Genomic DNA, 17,008 nt, shown 5'->3' with positions numbered 1-17,008 from the left:
TGTTTTCTACTATCAAACAATTATGCCTATCTTTCCAATTTAAAAAATTGATGTGGCTCTTGAGCGCTAACGTTTTCAGAATCCTGACAACAGTTCTACTTCTACAAAGACAACAATTAATGCTCTTATATAGGATTTATATTTGGTAACGTGTTAAACAATGGAAACATCAACACTTCTATAAAAATAAATGCAATTGCAGTGACTGTTTTGGATTAATAATTTGATTTTATTTCTGATTTTGTTATGCTGTGTTGTTCCTAGTCAGCATAGTGAACTTGTGGTGAGCCCGTCTACCTCATAGTTGTTGTGTTCTGATCCAGATCTGGAGTTTACATCAGTTTCCATGCACTTGTGGATTCTCTTTGGCTTCTTCCCATACCAAAAACATACACGTAAAATTAAATAAAGACTCTAAATATGTGAATGGACTGGAATAGACTCCACCCCAGCCGCCATCCAAATGACAACCACTGTGGAAAATAACCATCTCACTCGATGGGGCATGCATTCATGTATCTTCCTTCAAATCCTTCTTGTTTGACGTTTCCTGTTGAGGACATTTCTCCTGGCTCGAGTCGTTCAGGACGACCTCAAGAGCATCACTTCCTCCCAGCCGCCTCACCGTCTCTCCTTTGGCGGCCAGTATCTCCTCGATGTTCCTGACAACGTTCACATAGAGTACATAAAGAGAAGCTTTTGTAAAAAATAAAATAAATAGATTATGGTAATGCAAATTTCCCCAGTGTGGGACAAATAAAGGTTATCTTAATCTAAACCTTTAAACAACTGTTACTTTAGCAGCAGCACCACATACAAACAGAGCATACAATATTATTTTTGCTCATTGGTCATACATTAAAGGTGCCCAACTCAAAATTCTATTTGTAAACTGTTCACTTACAAATCTGTGGTATAGCGGGGGTCATGAACGACGAACCACAATATGGCGGAGGGCCGCTGTACAGTACTATGATTTCATAACTTTTATTTTTCAGAGTATCAAGCAACCAACCTCTTCCCTTCCAGATCGGAGAACCAGCCCAGGTTGTCAGAGATAATGTGGTGATTCTTGCATCCCGGACACGTCACAATCACGACACCATTATGATACGCCTGCTTGGAGATTTTCTGCCTGGATCTGGTGGTGCACACCTTCAAAGAGTTCCAATTTGCAACAACTCCATCACTAAGTTGCGTAACACTTTGCGTTGCACAAATGTGGAGAAAACAAAATACCTTGCATGTGTACACCAGGTAGTAGTGTATTGACTGGATTTTCCCAACAGCCTCACTCGAGAACCTTCTCCAAATGGTTTGGACTTTTTCCGAGTGTGCCTGAAGACGACCATTACACTGGTCTAATCGAGAAAGACTATTTATTGCTACTACCGCAGAGAGATAGCGGGGATAAATTCCACACACCGACGAACGACATCGTGAACCCCAAGCAAACGGTGACGTCAATCTCGATATTTGTGATGCCCGTAAACATGCGAGACAGCCGCGGAGCGCCATGACAGTTGTTTACGTTGTCTGGAGCTGCTGGGTCGTCGTGTGGTTATGACGTCATTTCATTCTCGTTAATTTGGGGCACATCATTGCACATTGTTTTTTATGAGTGAGGAATTGTACTCTTTTGTTAGTTTTTATGAACGGCACAAAGCAACATTGTTTGCTGGCATTAATTGGTTTATTGTTTTGTGCCTTTCTTTTTGTGAGGAAATGTAGTACCCGTGCAAAATCGATCTCGATATTTGTTGCAAACGCAAATGAGTTTGAGCCAAAGGAACCAACGTTATTGTTGTCGAATTTAAACGTTATGCGTGTTTACAAGGCGTGTGTGTGCTTGCGTCTTGAAGTCAGAATGTACAATATTTTCTGTCAAACTCCCACTGAGAAGGCGCATACAAATTAAAGCCAAGCTCTGACTGACCCACATAACTGTAACATGGTGCTTTTAGTTTGTAGGAACAAAACGACAAGGAAATGTACTACATCCGGCAGGCTCGAGCTGACGGACCAATCAGCGCCAATCTCGGAGTGGACTCTTCCGGAATCCGCAGACTTCCGCCTTCTGGAGCTGCTGTCCCACTGGGTCCACACCCACCGAACCGGTGTCGTCCGGGCGGTCTCGTGGTTGAGAAATGCGTCCCTGGCGTGTGGGAGAGCTGAGAGCCAGCAGTGTCCATAAAAGTGGTGAGTTTTTACTTCTCGGAAGTAGAGCTACCAGGAGACCAGAGCAGCGTTTACTTCACATCTTTGATATGTCCTATATACGTTTTTTGTCGGACTACTAGTTCCACTCTTGGCCTAGTAATACGCCATTAAGATGTATATCACTGATACCTTACATGTCAAATAAGAGTTCAAATGGCTTTGACATCTTCACAAAAATGAACTGACCAAACGCCTTCATTGATATCAATCTTAAGGTCCATATACTAGTGTGCACTTTGTCCTCAGTAGGGAGACGACTTGTCAACTTTAGTGAGGCAAAAGTGTTTACTTGTTTACAAACGGCATGCTACAAGTGCTACTTTTGCCATTATAATATTCTCCTCGTCAACATATCTTTGAGCTATAATAGACCGCAGATGTCAAGTAGTGCAATTTGCAACGTAGTTGTCTAACTAGTATGCCAAAACAGTCCTACTCGTGTTCAGAATTGTGTGTGTGTGTGTGTGTGTGTGTTGAGGGGTTACGAGATGTCTTTTATGGACCTTAAACCGATTATCATATAAATGCCGAGATGTCTTTCACGGATGTCGATTACTTCCACTACTCCAGAAGTATGTCCATTCACTACCAGTTTGCAATATGTAACACACTGACACCACCTACTTTATAAATATATTGACAGCCAAAATGCAAACCCTCCTATGTGACGGGTGTCAAATCCAGTCCTAGAAAGTAAACACTGCCGCAGTTCGTCTTTAGCCACACATGTATTTGTATATGATGGTATTGCCATTTCAAGTCAAATACATACAGCACATTTGACAATAAAGTTGTATCCAATCCAATCCAAAATCCAGTCAAGGCAGAAAGAACCCCTTGCTTTGAATGGCATCATATAGGATTGTGACATCACCAGCTAGTGAATAACCAGTTGACCTAGTTTGAAAAAAAATCACATGTTAAACAACTGAGCATTTTATTATATTAATTTCAACTATGAAGAATGCAAAAGTGTGTGAGGTTCTTTATATAAAGAGGAAGTAGCGAAGTGCGGTTTGACACCAATGACCTAGACAAAAATTTTAACCAATGCCTCTTCCGCTTAGCGACATAGCTGAGCAGACAATTGTCTGCCTTCTGAGGTAATATCCGAGACCCAAGAGAGGCAGGACAGCACCGTTGCTGTGTAAAAGGCAAATGCTATGTCTTCTGAGGCTAATCGTCTGCTTGTCTGCATCCCTGCAGGTAAACCATCATGATTCCCATCACCGAGCTCCGGTACTTTGCCGATACCCAGCCGGCGTACCGTATTCTGAAGCCTTGGTGGGACGTCTTCAACGACTATATCTCGTTGGTCATGTTGATGATCGCCGTGTTTGGCGGCACGCTGCAGATCACGCAGGACAAGATGATCTGCTTACCCTGTAAGTGGGTCGCCAATGACTCGTGTGAGGCGGCGCCCCCCGGCAGCTCCTCGGCTCCGCGCCCCGGGGAGCCCCGCGGCATTCAGAACGACCTGGACCGCCACCAGTACAGCTACATTGATGCCGTGTGCTACGAGAGCAAGTTGCACTGGTTCGCCAAGTACTTCCCCTACTTAGTGCTGCTCCACACGCTCATCTTCCTGGCCTGCAGCAACTTCTGGTTCAAGTTCCCGCGCACCAGCTCTAAACTGGAGCACTTTGTCTCTATCCTGCAAAAGTGCTTTGATTCGCCGTGGACCACGAGGGCATTGTCGGAGACGGTGGTGGAGGAGAGGGACGCCAAACCTTTAGGGAAGATGAACGGTTCAGTTGACAAAAAAACCCTGTACCAACCATTGCCTGACACCAAGGATGTGGAGGCCAGCATGCCCATGCTCCAAAAAACAAAGACCAAAATTGAGCAAGGGATCGTGGATCGACCGGAAACTGGGGTTCTGGACAAGAAGGAAGGGGAGCAGGCCAAGGCTCTTTTCGAAAAGGTGAAGAAGTTTAGGATCCACGTGGAAGAAGGCGACGTTATCCACCGTCTGTACGTGCGTCAGACCATCATCAAAGTCATTATGTTTTTGGTGATCATTAGCTACGCCAGCTACTACGTGCGCTACATCCGCTTCAGCGTCATGTGCACGGTGGAGACGGAGAAGCTGACGGGTTTCAGCACATTCCACTGCGCCCACCCGCTGGCGACACTCTTCAAAATCCTGGCGTCATTCTACATCAGCCTGGTGCTAGTGTACGGCCTGATTGCCATGTACACACTGTGCTGGATGTTGCGGCGCACCCTCAAACGCTACTCCTTCGAGGCCATCCGCGAGGAGGGCAACTACAGCGACATCCCTGACCTGAAGAACGACTTTGCCTTCATGCTGCACATGCTCGACCAGTACGACCCGCTCTACTCCAAGCGCTTCGCTGTCTTCTTGTCGGAGGTGAGTGAGAACAAACTGCGGCAGCTCAACCTCAACAACGAGTGGACGTTGGAGAAGCTCCGGCAGCACATCTCCAAGAACTACCAGGAGAAGTTGGAGCTGCACCTGTGCATGCTGAGCGGCATCCCCGAGACAGTCTTCGACCTGGTGGAGCTGGAGGGCCTCAAGCTGGAGTTCATCCCCGACGTCACCATTCCACCCATTGTGGCCAAGCTGTCTAACTTGCGCGAGCTGCGGTTATACCACACGCCGGCCAAAATCGAGTCGGCCGCCCTGACGTTCCTCCGGGAGAAGCTCAAGTCCCTGCATATCAAGTTCACAGATGTCAAGGAGATCCCATTGTGGATCTACAGCCTCAAGAATCTCAGTGAGCTGCACCTGACCGGCAACCTGAGCGCAGACAACAATCGCTACATAGTCCTTGATGGGCTGCGCGAGCTGAAGAGGCTCAAGGTCCTCCGTCTGAAGAGCAACCTGTACAAGCTGCCACAGGTGGTGACCGACCTGAGCGCGCACCTCCAGAAGCTTTCTATCAACAACGAGGGCAGCAAGCTCATGGTGCTCAACAGCATGAACAAGATGGTCAACCTGAGCGAACTGGAGCTGGTGCACTGCGACCTGGAGCGAATTCCGCACTCCATCTTCAGCCTGCACAACCTGCAAGAGATCAACCTGAAGGACAACAACCTGAAAACCATCGAGGAGATCATCAGCTTTCAGCACCTGCGCCGCCTGGTTTGCCTGAAGCTGTGGTACAACCAGATCGCCTACATACCCATTCAGATCGGTACCCTCAACAACCTGGAGAAGCTGTACCTCAATAGGAACAAGATTGAGAAACTGCCTAGTCAGCTCTTCTTCTGCCACAAGTTGCGCTTCTTGGACTTGAGTCACAACAACTTGACCGTCATCCCGCCTGACGTGGGCTTGCTCCAGAACATACAGCACTTTGCCGTCACAGAAAACCGAGTAAGAAGCGCTCAGTAGGTCTGTGTAGATACTCGGTCATCCAGGTCATGGTAATCCACAAAGGTACAATGGAGGCAACTGGACTTTTATTCTTGAAGACAGCTCACCTCTGGAGGCAACCTTTTGATCGGTTGTTATGCAGGACGATTGTTTCACTTGACAAACTGAGTGAGCTTTTTAGATTCAAGATGAAACATCTTTCAGTCAACAAGAAAGAAGTCCAGTTGTGTTGATTGCACCTGGGTTCTTGACCACCGTTTCTTTGGCCCCAGTGTGGCTTGTGTAGCAATCACGGTCGAGGTACAAACACTGAAACAATAGGGCAGACAAAAGAGATTTTACTGGACTGTGCAGCATCACAAACATACTTGTTACATCTTAACATTAAAAAAAATACTGTAAAAACATGTCTATAAAACAACATAACAAGTTTTAGAACTCCCGACCGTAGTCTTTGCTCTTACAATAAACCAGGCTTCACTGGATGGTTCCTGCGCTTCCTCTCAAGCAGTACGCCTTTGTCTCCCTCCCCTAGATTGAGACGCTGCCAACAGAATTGTTCCAGTGCAAGAAGCTGCGTGTGCTGCAGCTGGGCAACAATTGCTTGGAGACGCTGCCGGCATGCGTGGGCGAGCTGGCCGGCCTGACCCAGTTGGAGCTACGCGGCAACAACCTGGAGAGCCTGCCGCCCGAGCTGGGCGAGTGTCGCCTACTAGTACGCAGCGCCCTGGTGGTGGAGGAGAAGCTGTTCAACACGTTGCCACCCGAGGTCAAGGAACAACTGCTGGGTGCAGAAAAGGAGAAAGTGTGACGGCTTTTCTATTTTTTAATTACCTTGGGAAGGTAAGTGGAGGCTGCGCACCTTTTCTTTGTGATACGAGAGTCACATATGTACCTTAAGAAGCCTTGAATGTCCATCACGCATGCTCCAGAGCGTCTTCTGGGTGATCTTAACTTTGGCCTTAAAAGTCGGCAAGACCTGAGTCGCTTAGTGTGAGGCGTGCCATCCGGGCTCTGTGCCAAGACCCCTTTTTTTCCTCCTACCCTTTTTCTAATCAGCATGTTAAAGCCCCTTTCTTCCTTTCTACATGGAGTATTGCACTGCGTGCCAATGGACCAGAACGGGCATCAATACGAAACTGTTAAAATGTTAATGAGACATGGGCTATGTTTGTAATCATTCACCCATTCCCTACTCCCTTAAGACTATATAGGAATTTTTATGAGATGGACTACATAGTTCACCTGTCAAATAAAAGGTAGTTTTGGAATGCTACTCATTCACTGCCGTGGACATTTATATTTATCAACTGGAATCTACCCGTTTACTGCCACAGGGGTATATGTATCAATACTTTTTTTAAAAGGTACGTGTAGAAGGACTCATCCAGAAAAGTTATTCCAAAAAAATCTTTTACATTCTTCCATGTTTTGATGTGTTGCTTTTTTCTATCTTGCATCGACGGATGTCCTGCTTTTCTAGGGACCGTTGTGTCGAGATGTATTTAACACGCTACTAAATAGGGGATAAACAATACTCACTAAACATTCCAACAGCACTACAAAATGACCACATTATGTAAGGCACTATATCGTGGAGAGGGAGTGAATACCCAACACAGCCACGGTCAGTCGAGTTTACATGATACGATAAACTTTTCTTTTTCAGCTTTTGCAGTCATAGCTGATTTTGAAACAATTACAGTATTAATGATTCACCACATCCACCGCAGCCTTGATTGTTCCACGTGGCCTAGCATGTTGCAAACACGGCCTTAAGCTTTAGGGTTTTTTTTAATTGAAAGATTGACGATCCTGACTGAATTTACTCACAAATTTACACAGTGTAAAATGTTGGCCTGGTTAGTCAAACACAAAGCTATTCTGTTGTATAACTGGAAAAACGGTTGCGACAATGAGGCACTCTAAAGTGACCACTCTGGTCCGCCTTTTTAAAGAGAACATTTACCTGACTCTTTCACCTTCTCTCTGTGACACACATCCACTTATGGCTGACAACGAGGTGCTCTAATGCAAAAATGCGGGTGAGGTATCTGAAGGGGGGATATATTTTTGCGATGTGGGCATAGCTAACCTAACTGCATAGCTAACCTAACTGCATAATAACTAATTACATATTATGCATTGAGTTTGTTGAATTAAAAGATTATGATTCACTCTTAGCATCTGATAAACAGGACATACTTGGTGAAGTTGACAACACCATATACACACGGTTTAGTGTATGAAGTGCTGCCTCCATGAGTGAGTTTTTTTTTCTTAACTAATTATTAGCAGGATAATAAATGGGACGTTAAGCGTAGTATAATTCCAAATCATTTGGAGTATTTTGACAAAACCATTATTGAAACACGTGGAAAGTTTCAAAAGACGGGAAACAAAATAATTTTTGTCAGTGCAGGGAAGCCATATTACAATTGTCAAGTCAATGTTTTTAGAATGTAATTTTAAATGTAATGTAAAAAAAATCCACATGCCTTGATTGACTGTTGCACTTTTTGTACTATTGTGACACAATAAACTGTCTCGACACCGTGGTGTTGTAGAGTTATTTTTGATGAATGTTCTTAATCCTTATATATGCCAATGTTTAAACATTGTTACTTTTTAACCGTATGAACTTGAATTGGAAACTCAAAGAAATCGCTCCTAGATTTCAATATTGCTGTGGGAGAAAATCCAATTAGGACGAGTTGGTTCAACGGGGAGTGATGACGTGTGAGCGTGTCACGTTCCCGGAAGTCATCCACTTCGCTCACTCAGGCGGCCAATCAGTACGCCCTTTTGTGGCTCCGCCTCATCCAAGACTATATTTTGGGGGCTTTTCTGAGTCATGAAGACAACATGGACTTTATAAGCGACCGAGATGTGCAAAAGGTGAGCAATGCAACTTGCAGCTGCTGAATCATTCGGAAAAGGGTTGCGGTGAATTGCGCTTCTTAAGTCTGATTACGTAAGCCGTTTACAGGCGCAGCAAATCGGCGCGGTGCGAATGCAAGCGGTGACCCGTGCGAATACTTGAATACAGTACTGGAAATAATATACTGTACTTTCTGCTAGGTTGTGAACTTTTACTTGCAGCAAATTTTAAACTTCCGGTGTACTTGCATTTAACAGATGGCACACAAATATAATAGCAAAATGTTCTTGCACAACTATTGAACAAAATCATAATAACAAAATAAGAATTATCTGCTGTATTTTGAACCTTTGATGAAAATATTGATATTAATATTGAAATTATTTTTTAATTTTTAAAAATTAAAAAATAATTTTGGGAGTTCAGTGTGATGATAAACATAGAATAGCAAATAAATCCTTTTGAGGATTTTCCATGAAATATGTTTCAAAACTCAAATGAGATTTTTCTGAAATGTGAAAAACGAAATGAAAAGTTTGTGAAAGTCACTACGGTGTCCTCTTTGTGTTTTTTTGTAGTACTTGGAGGATGGCTACGTGGTCCTGGACGAGCTCCTGACACCTGATGAGTGTGACGAACTGCGTCAGAGGATGTCCGAGATCGTGGATGTGATGGATGTGCCGGCACACTGCCGCACCACCTTCTCCACGTACCACCATGAGCAGCTTAACAAGCAGGTCAGTGGCTTCAGTGCTGGCAAGTAATCAAGTACAAATATTTAGTCGCTGTGTTTAAGTTGATTTCTCAGCTATCTGTACATATTTTTAATCTTTTAAAATGGATTTCTGTTAGATGCCTTCCTTGATGCCACACTGCAGATGCACGTACAGTATGCGGCCCACTTCTTTTAGCCTCGTCACTTGTTGCTAGGCATAATTCAAAAGGACAGAGAAAGTCAGTAATAATGCAATTTAAGGATTAAAAAAAATGTGATTTATTTGCATTATACACAATTTATGTGAAATGGCATCATGCTCAACTTATTTTTGCGGTTTCACTGTTGCCAGGTAGAAATGGTGGGTCACAATTATTTGTGTCTCAAATTTAATTAAAAACAATTTCTGTTAAACAGTATCACATTCACGATTATTAAAAAAGAAGGGGGGGCAGGTGCGGTGTTGGGGTGACCCCCCCGACCTCCCACCTCCCATTACTACGCCATCGAATGGATGAGTTTTTGTACTGTTCTGTTTTTTTTTTTTTCAGCACTTGTTGCTAGGTTGAAATGGTGGTTCACAATCATTTGTGTCCCAGGGTGTCAAAAGCATATTTTATTTCACCCCCCAAAAATATAAGTGTTTGTGTAAATGAACTGTCCGGTCAGCTGTTGTGCTTTTGACTTGCAGGGAAACGCTGACTATTTCATCACCAGTGGAGACAAGATCCGCTTTTTCTTCGAGAAGGGAGTTTTTGACGACAAAGGTCAGTCGCTGTATTTTATTGTATTTAATTGCTCCACAACAACTTAGGTAAAGAGTCTTTTATTTTTCGGTTGCACCTGCAGGAGAATTTGTGGTGCCCAAGCATCGATCGCTCAATAAAGTGGGACATGCGCTACATGCCTTTGAACCTTTGTACACTAAAGTTACGCATTCAGCCAAAGTTCAGGTGAGACAGTAACTGGGCCTGAGAGTTCAGACTTGCCTAAAGAAATGCACTCATACACACAAGTGAAGTTTATTTCACTCCCCCACATAATTGCGACTAACAAAAATAAAAAATATATTTAAAATGATCGAAATAAAAACAAAAATCCAAAAAGAACAAACTTTTACGAAGACAGTAGGAAACAAAAAACAGTAAAACTAACACCAGTGAAGCATGAACAAAAACGTAACAAACTCTCTAAAGACAAAATAAAACTGAATTCAAAAAGCAAAAGTCAAAATAAAATAATGACCAACTATAATGAAAAATCCCAAATAGCAATCACCTGGTACACACACACACACACACACGCACACACACACACACACACACACACACACACACACACACACACACACGAGTTTCTTTCCACTTCACATCCACAAGTGCAGAAAAATGCTTATGTGTATGAGAGCATTTCACTCGGGCTTGTAAAAGCTTTCGTTCCACTTGTTCATGTCACGTGTGAGACCATTTGAGTGTGTGAGAGGTTACTCACAAAATTGCCGTCTTCCTCTCAGGGTATAGCCAGGAAGCTTGGGCTGGTGCATCCGGTCATTCTGCAGAGCATGTATATCTTCAAGGTCAACCAACACAACATGCACCTGACACTCAAAAGACAAAACTGTATTTTCATGGAAACTACATCGAGGAATAGAGTTGTCATATTTGACCTATAAGGTTGCGCTGTGGGAGTAGCTGACCCAACATTTTTTTTTTGTATTCGTGCAATGTTTTATTTTATTTATTCAAATATGTTTAGATAAACGGTATGTTGCAATTTTTAAATCCTACGTTATTATTAATGTTTTTTTTAAGAAAACGTAGTTACATACAGTATAAGCTCAGTATTTGTACATATATACACATGCTGTTTTTTTACAGCTTTTAAAACATTCTCATTATATTTATAAAATTTACATACATACCCCCTAATTTTGCTTGATTATCTTATTTTTCATGCAGGCATTAATGCATTCAATAGATTATCATGAAATATTACAATATTTTCAGTACATCCATTTGCATGAAACGAAATATATCTTTTTTGTTTTGTTTGTTTTATTGCACAATGTTACCAAATTTTTTCTACGAATCTACTGGTATGTGTTCATCTTATTCAAATATGGGAGTATTTGTTTTGGGTTTTCTCCGGGTACTCCGCTTTCCTCCCACATTCCAAAAACATGCATGTCAGGTTGATTGAACGCTTTGAATTGTCCCTTGGTGTGATTGTGAGCACGAATATTTGTTTGTCTATGAGTGTATGTGTGCCCTGTGATTGGCTGGCAACCAGTTCAGGGTGTCCCCCGCCTACTGCCCAAAGACAGCTGGGAGAGGCTCCAGCACAACCGCCACCCTCGTGAGGATAAGCGGATGAGCAAATGGACCGATGGATGTTTTGTCATCTTTTTGATTTTTACAATCCGATTCTTGTTTTCTCCCCCTACAGCAACCAGGGATTGGCGGAGAAGGTCAGAACAAAGTTAAATTGTTTCAACCAATATACAAGGCAAGCTATGACATACTGTTTACTTCAGCGAATATTTGTTGTGTGTGTGCCCCCTAGTGACGCCACACCAGGATGCCACTTTCTTGTACACAGAGCCCCTGGGTCGGGTGATGGGCCTGTGGGTGGCCTTGGAGGATGCCACCGTCAACAACGGCTGCCTATGGTTCCTGCCGGGCTCGCACAACAGTAAGCCGACATTTTATTAGGCGCACCCACCACGCAATCTCATCCTTTTCCTTCTCCCGTGCAGGCGGCGTGACTCGACGGATGGTGAGGACGCCCCCTGGCACCTTCCCCCTGACGGACTTCATCGGTACGGAGCGGGACTATGATGGTGACAAGTTTATCCCGGTAGAAGTTAAAAAAGGTTCGTTGAAACTTATTTTAAGGAAATACACTCTGCTAAATGTGCCAACTTTCAAGGAAGGTTAATGTGGCAGAAATCAGGCAAGTAGACTTTTGATATTTACTGAATGTGCAGGTGGCGTGGTGCTGATCCACGGCCAAGTGGTGCACCGCAGCGCCGAGAACGTGTCGGAGGACTCGCGCCACGTGTACACTTTCCACCTCATGGAGGCCCATCACACCTGCTGGAGTCCAGACAACTGGTCAGACCCTCAAACACAAAGATGTGTAGATTTCATGTATATCATGGCTGATTGAGAGGCCCACAATTTCTCATCGGGGGCAATGGTGAAATTTTGTTGTAACCTCACAAAACACTGATTTTTGACTAAAAACTGGAACTCCAGTTTTTGGCTCCCAACGCTGCTTCCCTCACCCACCCAAACAAAACCCCAAAATGAAACAGAAAAAAAAAATCCGCAAATACGGGTAATGTGCTTGTGTCTGGGGGTCTGCTATTATGGAGTAAACATGGTCGTAATTTCTTCTGCCAAAATTCTCGAAAATTGCTTTTTTGGGGGGGCCGGAACACTCAGAATGTGGGTGCAGGCTGCATGCATTTGCCCATCCCTGATGTACATAATTACCAACCACAGGAAAAAAAAAAAAGGTTCCGATTGTTCCCATTTTGCTTTCAGGCTGCAGCCCACAGAAGAACTTCCTTTCCCGCCTCTTTACACCAAATGAGGAACAGGATGATGGTTCGTTCCCAGCTTTTATGAAATCCATTTATACCAAGAAATGCAAATGATTTGAGGGGGGGGGGGTTAATGATGACCACGACTGATATTTGTAGAAATGATCATTTATTTTCAAGTACTTTCACATGAATGGAAATGAAGTTTCATTGGGTCCATCAACCGCACATCGTAAACGCTACTCATGCAAGGTGACATGATTTTAAAATACAGGAAATGAATAAAAATGCTGGGATGTTCTCGTACTCTCGGAGGAAAGATTCAATCGGGATTTGGGGGAGGGTGGAGGAATACGTTTTTTTTTTAAAATAAAATAATAAATACTATAAGCGGTCCCATGAAAGCTGCATAATCGGCTTTCCGTTCATGCTCCCATCCACAAGTCCCGCGAAACCCCGTCGTCACGGCACTAACACGACTTGAGGCTCTGATGATGATTGCGAAGGAGAAACATGATCATAAATTACTCGCCATGTTTGAGAAAAATTGGGTCAAGTTTCACAATGAAGCCAAAATGCTCTGCGATCTTTACAGGTGAACTTCCATGAATTGTAATTTCAAACGTCCAACTGTTCTATGTCTTCCGTATTTAAAACATTGTTTACCTCAGCTCGTCCATCCCATTGGAAAATGTTAGTGTCAGAGGTTTGGCAGAATTGCTGCCGAGCAGTTCAGTTGTATTACAGTTTGAATAGCTGTTTGTTTTTAAACATTTATTCGAGTACATGTTTCTTTTGATTGACCTTTTATGTGTAATACATTTTCATTGCTTTGTTGCTTATGTGCTTTTTAAATTAATTTCCCCATTGTGTAAAGTTTCAAACTGCATAATTCTACAATGGCTTACAAGAATATCATCGTCTCATTTTTTTACTTGCTGTAAAAAATTTGAGAGTCACTGCTGTAGTGCATTTTAGTTTCATTCTGAAATTTCAACCCAAAGTGTCATATCCCGAACATTATCCGAGTAAATCGTTTCGAAAAATGTTCTGAAAGGTGATTTGTAGGCATGACGATATCCGCCCCGCTTGCGCTTTTTCCATCGATTTGGAGTTTTGCTGACTGCGTCTATTATGCCGTTCGCTGCCGGCCGCTCTTGTCGTCCTGTCAGAGCGTGAGCAGGATGAGCAGGTAGAGCGGCAGCAGCAGGTTATCAATCTGCGACGTGTACGCCTCCAGCATGGCCACCAGCGCCACCGAGCCCAGAATCCACGAGTAGGCGCCGTTAAGATTGACGCCCACGTCGAAAATCAGCAGCACGGCCACGCCGATGATCTGGGCCAAGACCGACGTGGCCGTGCCCTCCATGGTCTTCTTGGTGCCGGGCCATCGGATCTCGCCCAGCGTGCTTCCAAACACCGACGCCGCCGTGTCGCCGACGCCCACCGCCAGCACGCCGGCATAGGGCACCAAACCGCCCGCCCCGGGGAGCGTCCCCTTGGGTGCGCACGCCCCCGGAAAGAGCCAGATGGGCAGCGCCATGCCCAGCAGGAGATAGATGTGGGTGAGGATGAGCGGGCCCGAGTCGCGTTCATCCAAGAACAAGGTCAGCAGCTGGCGGAGAGGTTGGCCCAGCGGCTTGATCCGAAAGTAACGCACGTACTCCAGGAAGATGAAGATAGCCAGGCAGCCCGCCGATGCCACGTGAAGCAGCTGGCGGTCGTACAGGAGTCCCGGCACGAAGGTGGCCACCACGATGACGTGGAAGTACTTGCGCACCACCGTGGAGGCCTGGTGCTTCTTGGAGCCGGCACGGCGCCGGTAGTTCTGGTGCAGGACCACGCAGGTGGCGGCCAAGCACAGCGCCGCCCAGTACGCCACGAGTCCCAGGCGGCAGCGGTTGAAGGTGACAAAGTCCCACAGCCACATGATGGGATGGCGCCCAATGAAGAGCGCGAGCCACGGCATGAGGATACCCAGTCCGAGCACGGCCGTCATGGTGTGGAAGAAGAGCGACGACACCCACGTCTCCGACTCCATGAAGCAGAAGAGCAGCGCGAAGACCACGCCCAGCAGGAGTGAGCCCACCACCAGCACGGGCAACAGGTAGTGGACCGGGTCTCCCCCCTTGGCCTCGGCCCAGTTCAGCGAGCGCTTGACCAGCTGGTTGACCACCAGGCTGATGCCGCCCACCACCAGGAGCGCCTCGCCGGGGGTGAAGCAGCGTGGCAGCAGGTAGAGCACAATGAGGCTGAGGTACACGAAAATTAGCAGCACCTCCAACACCTCGATCACCTCCGATACTGTCAGAGTCTGCTTGGCGGTGTACAAAATGGCACTGGCTGAGAGGCCGGCCACCACGCAGGTGTTAGTGGGCACCGGTCTCGTAATGCCAAGCGCGATCAGCGACAGGAAGAGTGCCAGGACCATGCCACTCACCGTCACCACCATGGTGAAGCGCTCCAAGTGGACGCTGCCCGCCGAGGCGCACTTGGCCCGAAGCACCAGACCCAGGAGCGGCATCACCATCGAGGCCGGTACGATGCCGCTGTTGGCGGCGGGGCGGAACTGGAAAACGGCGCTACCCGACTTGAGCAGACGGTCCCATTTGTGCTGCACGTAGAAGGCCTGGATGAGCAGCGCCACGGCACACCACGAGTGCTGGTTCCACAGCGCCGCGTGGACGCACAGAACCACTGCTGACACCACCAAGGACTCCACCAGAACCGGATTGATGTGGGTGCTCATCGCCGCAGACGGGATTGTGATCAACAAAGGTCGCCTTCGGTCACTTCTTCGTGTGGCCCAGATCTCCCTCTGGAAAAAGTTTTGGTTGGAAGTTGAAACACAAGAGTTAAACTCAACGCCCATGTGATATGACCCATCACAGTACTCTGAAGCCCGCAAAACCAAGTAAAGTGTGCCAACTTGGGCTGCCACTATCAAATAGTTTCCGAATCGAAATGTCAGCCGATTAATCGAGTAATCAGATAAAATAGATTTTGTATTATTATTTTTTTTAATGACCACGTGCAACTGCAGTGTATTATTTTTATCCAATTGGATCGCTATCCTTGCATTCCCCTCCCGGCCTCGCCTGGTGATTGACGTGTGTGTCAGCGAATGAGTGTGTAGAGTGGAGTGGCGTGTGCGACTGATATAACCTAACAGCGCGGAAAAATTATCACTGCTTCAACTTTTTGTTCATGATAGAATTATTCAAGTTAATCGTTGCCCACTTCATGTTTCTTTTTTCAGTCATTTTAGAGTCATAGTTGTACCGAAAATTTTTTTCTCCATATTACAGCTTTTCCTGTCCCGTTATATGGTTTAAATTACACGACAACAACAGAGAGTTGGAATCCGATCGGCTAAAAAAAACATCCTTATAAACATTGTGGGAGCTGTCCAGCCAATGCGACCAAATGAAGAGAATATATTTGGTTACAAATTACTCCAATTTCATAGAACAAATGCTATAATTTCGGATGTAAATGTAGACCAGCAGAAAAGGCCTTTGCTTGTCCCCTGACTGCTCACCACTGCATAAATCACTGCTTCCTGGGTGAACCTTAACACACTCACATTTACACGCGTATTCACGCGCGTTGCACAACATCATTTTATTGCTGTGGGGGGTTGCAAGTTGTGCGTTAACTCCTTTAGCCCCAGAAGGTGTCAGACGTGCTATTTTCGGCAAGAATGGCAAAAAATGCAACATTTTCAGGATATTTATGACTTACAAGTGAGATTTTCAGAGATGTTGAATGGTACCAACACTACGCTATCCTCAACGCTACAGTGCAAATAATAAGCATCGAAAAAATCGTCATCAGCACTGAGGATGCACAGAGAGACGGAATAATACGTACCACGTTATTGTGTTGTCATGTGGACGAAGGAAGTGGGAGGGCGGCTTGCTTTGTTTCCTTTGTCAAAGATCGTTCGTTTCCCAACCAGTAGTAGGCTGCCATATTTTGACAGCCGGGTCACGTGGTAGTCCGACTTTTCATTGCTTCATTTTATTTATTTATAAATGAAATTCTGATGGTTGGATGTAGTTTCTAATTTAGTAAATAATAATATTTTGGAAATATATAAGAAAATGTAAATAATAAGCACCCGTATCATTTTTATTGTATCGCCGTCCACAAGATGGCGGCAGTACAACACCTCGAGGATATTTTTTGACAGGCCCGAACTTCATTTCTAAATGATTAAAAAAATGTAAATCGGGCGTGGTGGAGTAGGGAGAGATCCAAAACGGGTAGGTTATAGCTATCGAGGAACCTGAGTTACCT

At 45.0% G+C, this 17,008-nt stretch overlaps 4 protein-coding genes across 4 annotated transcripts; 2 read left to right on the top strand and 2 right to left on the bottom strand.

Moving 5' to 3' along the window:
* Nucleotides 1-116: 116 nt before the first annotated feature.
* dnlz (DNL-type zinc finger) lies at nucleotides 117-1,562 on the bottom strand. Its single transcript, XM_052050919.1, has 3 exons — nucleotides 1,240-1,562; nucleotides 1,016-1,155; nucleotides 117-662 (listed from the first exon to the last, which is right to left on the bottom strand). Exons 1-3 carry the CDS (start codon nucleotides 1,516-1,518, stop codon nucleotides 512-514), a joined length of 570 nt encoding a protein of 189 aa, XP_051906879.1. The 5' UTR covers nucleotides 1,519-1,562; the 3' UTR covers nucleotides 117-511.
* Nucleotides 1,549-8,118, top strand: lrrc8aa (leucine rich repeat containing 8 VRAC subunit Aa). The gene is made up of 3 exons (XM_052050630.1): nucleotides 1,549-2,199; nucleotides 3,427-5,563; nucleotides 6,099-8,118. The coding sequence occupies exons 2-3, from the start codon at nucleotides 3,437-3,439 to the stop codon at nucleotides 6,372-6,374; spliced, it is 2,403 nt and encodes an 800-aa protein (XP_051906590.1). The 5' UTR covers nucleotides 1,549-2,199; nucleotides 3,427-3,436; the 3' UTR covers nucleotides 6,375-8,118.
* Nucleotides 8,119-8,306: 188 nt separating this feature from the next.
* On the top strand, nucleotides 8,307-13,634 carry phyhd1 (phytanoyl-CoA dioxygenase domain containing 1). Its single transcript, XM_052050858.1, has 10 exons — nucleotides 8,307-8,461; nucleotides 9,023-9,181; nucleotides 9,851-9,926; nucleotides 10,009-10,112; nucleotides 10,673-10,735; nucleotides 11,605-11,626; nucleotides 11,722-11,850; nucleotides 11,915-12,031; nucleotides 12,146-12,272; nucleotides 12,708-13,634. Exons 1-10 carry the CDS (start codon nucleotides 8,429-8,431, stop codon nucleotides 12,754-12,756), a joined length of 879 nt encoding a protein of 292 aa, XP_051906818.1. The 5' UTR covers nucleotides 8,307-8,428; the 3' UTR covers nucleotides 12,757-13,634.
* On the bottom strand, nucleotides 12,859-16,952 carry dolk (dolichol kinase). Its single transcript, XM_052050706.1, has 2 exons — nucleotides 16,580-16,952; nucleotides 12,859-15,524 (listed from the first exon to the last, which is right to left on the bottom strand). Exon 2 carries the CDS (start codon nucleotides 15,453-15,455, stop codon nucleotides 13,875-13,877), a length of 1,581 nt encoding a protein of 526 aa, XP_051906666.1. The 5' UTR covers nucleotides 15,456-15,524; nucleotides 16,580-16,952; the 3' UTR covers nucleotides 12,859-13,874.
* Nucleotides 16,953-17,008: the final 56 nt, after the last annotated feature.

Source organism: Hippocampus zosterae, chromosome 18 (assembly GCF_025434085.1).
Source record: "Hippocampus zosterae strain Florida chromosome 18, ASM2543408v3, whole genome shotgun sequence".
In the NCBI taxonomy this organism is placed as follows: Eukaryota; Metazoa; Chordata; class Actinopteri; order Syngnathiformes; family Syngnathidae; genus Hippocampus; species Hippocampus zosterae.
The sequence above is the reverse complement of the archived record's forward strand: the minus strand, read 5'-3'. Positions and strand labels throughout refer to the sequence as shown.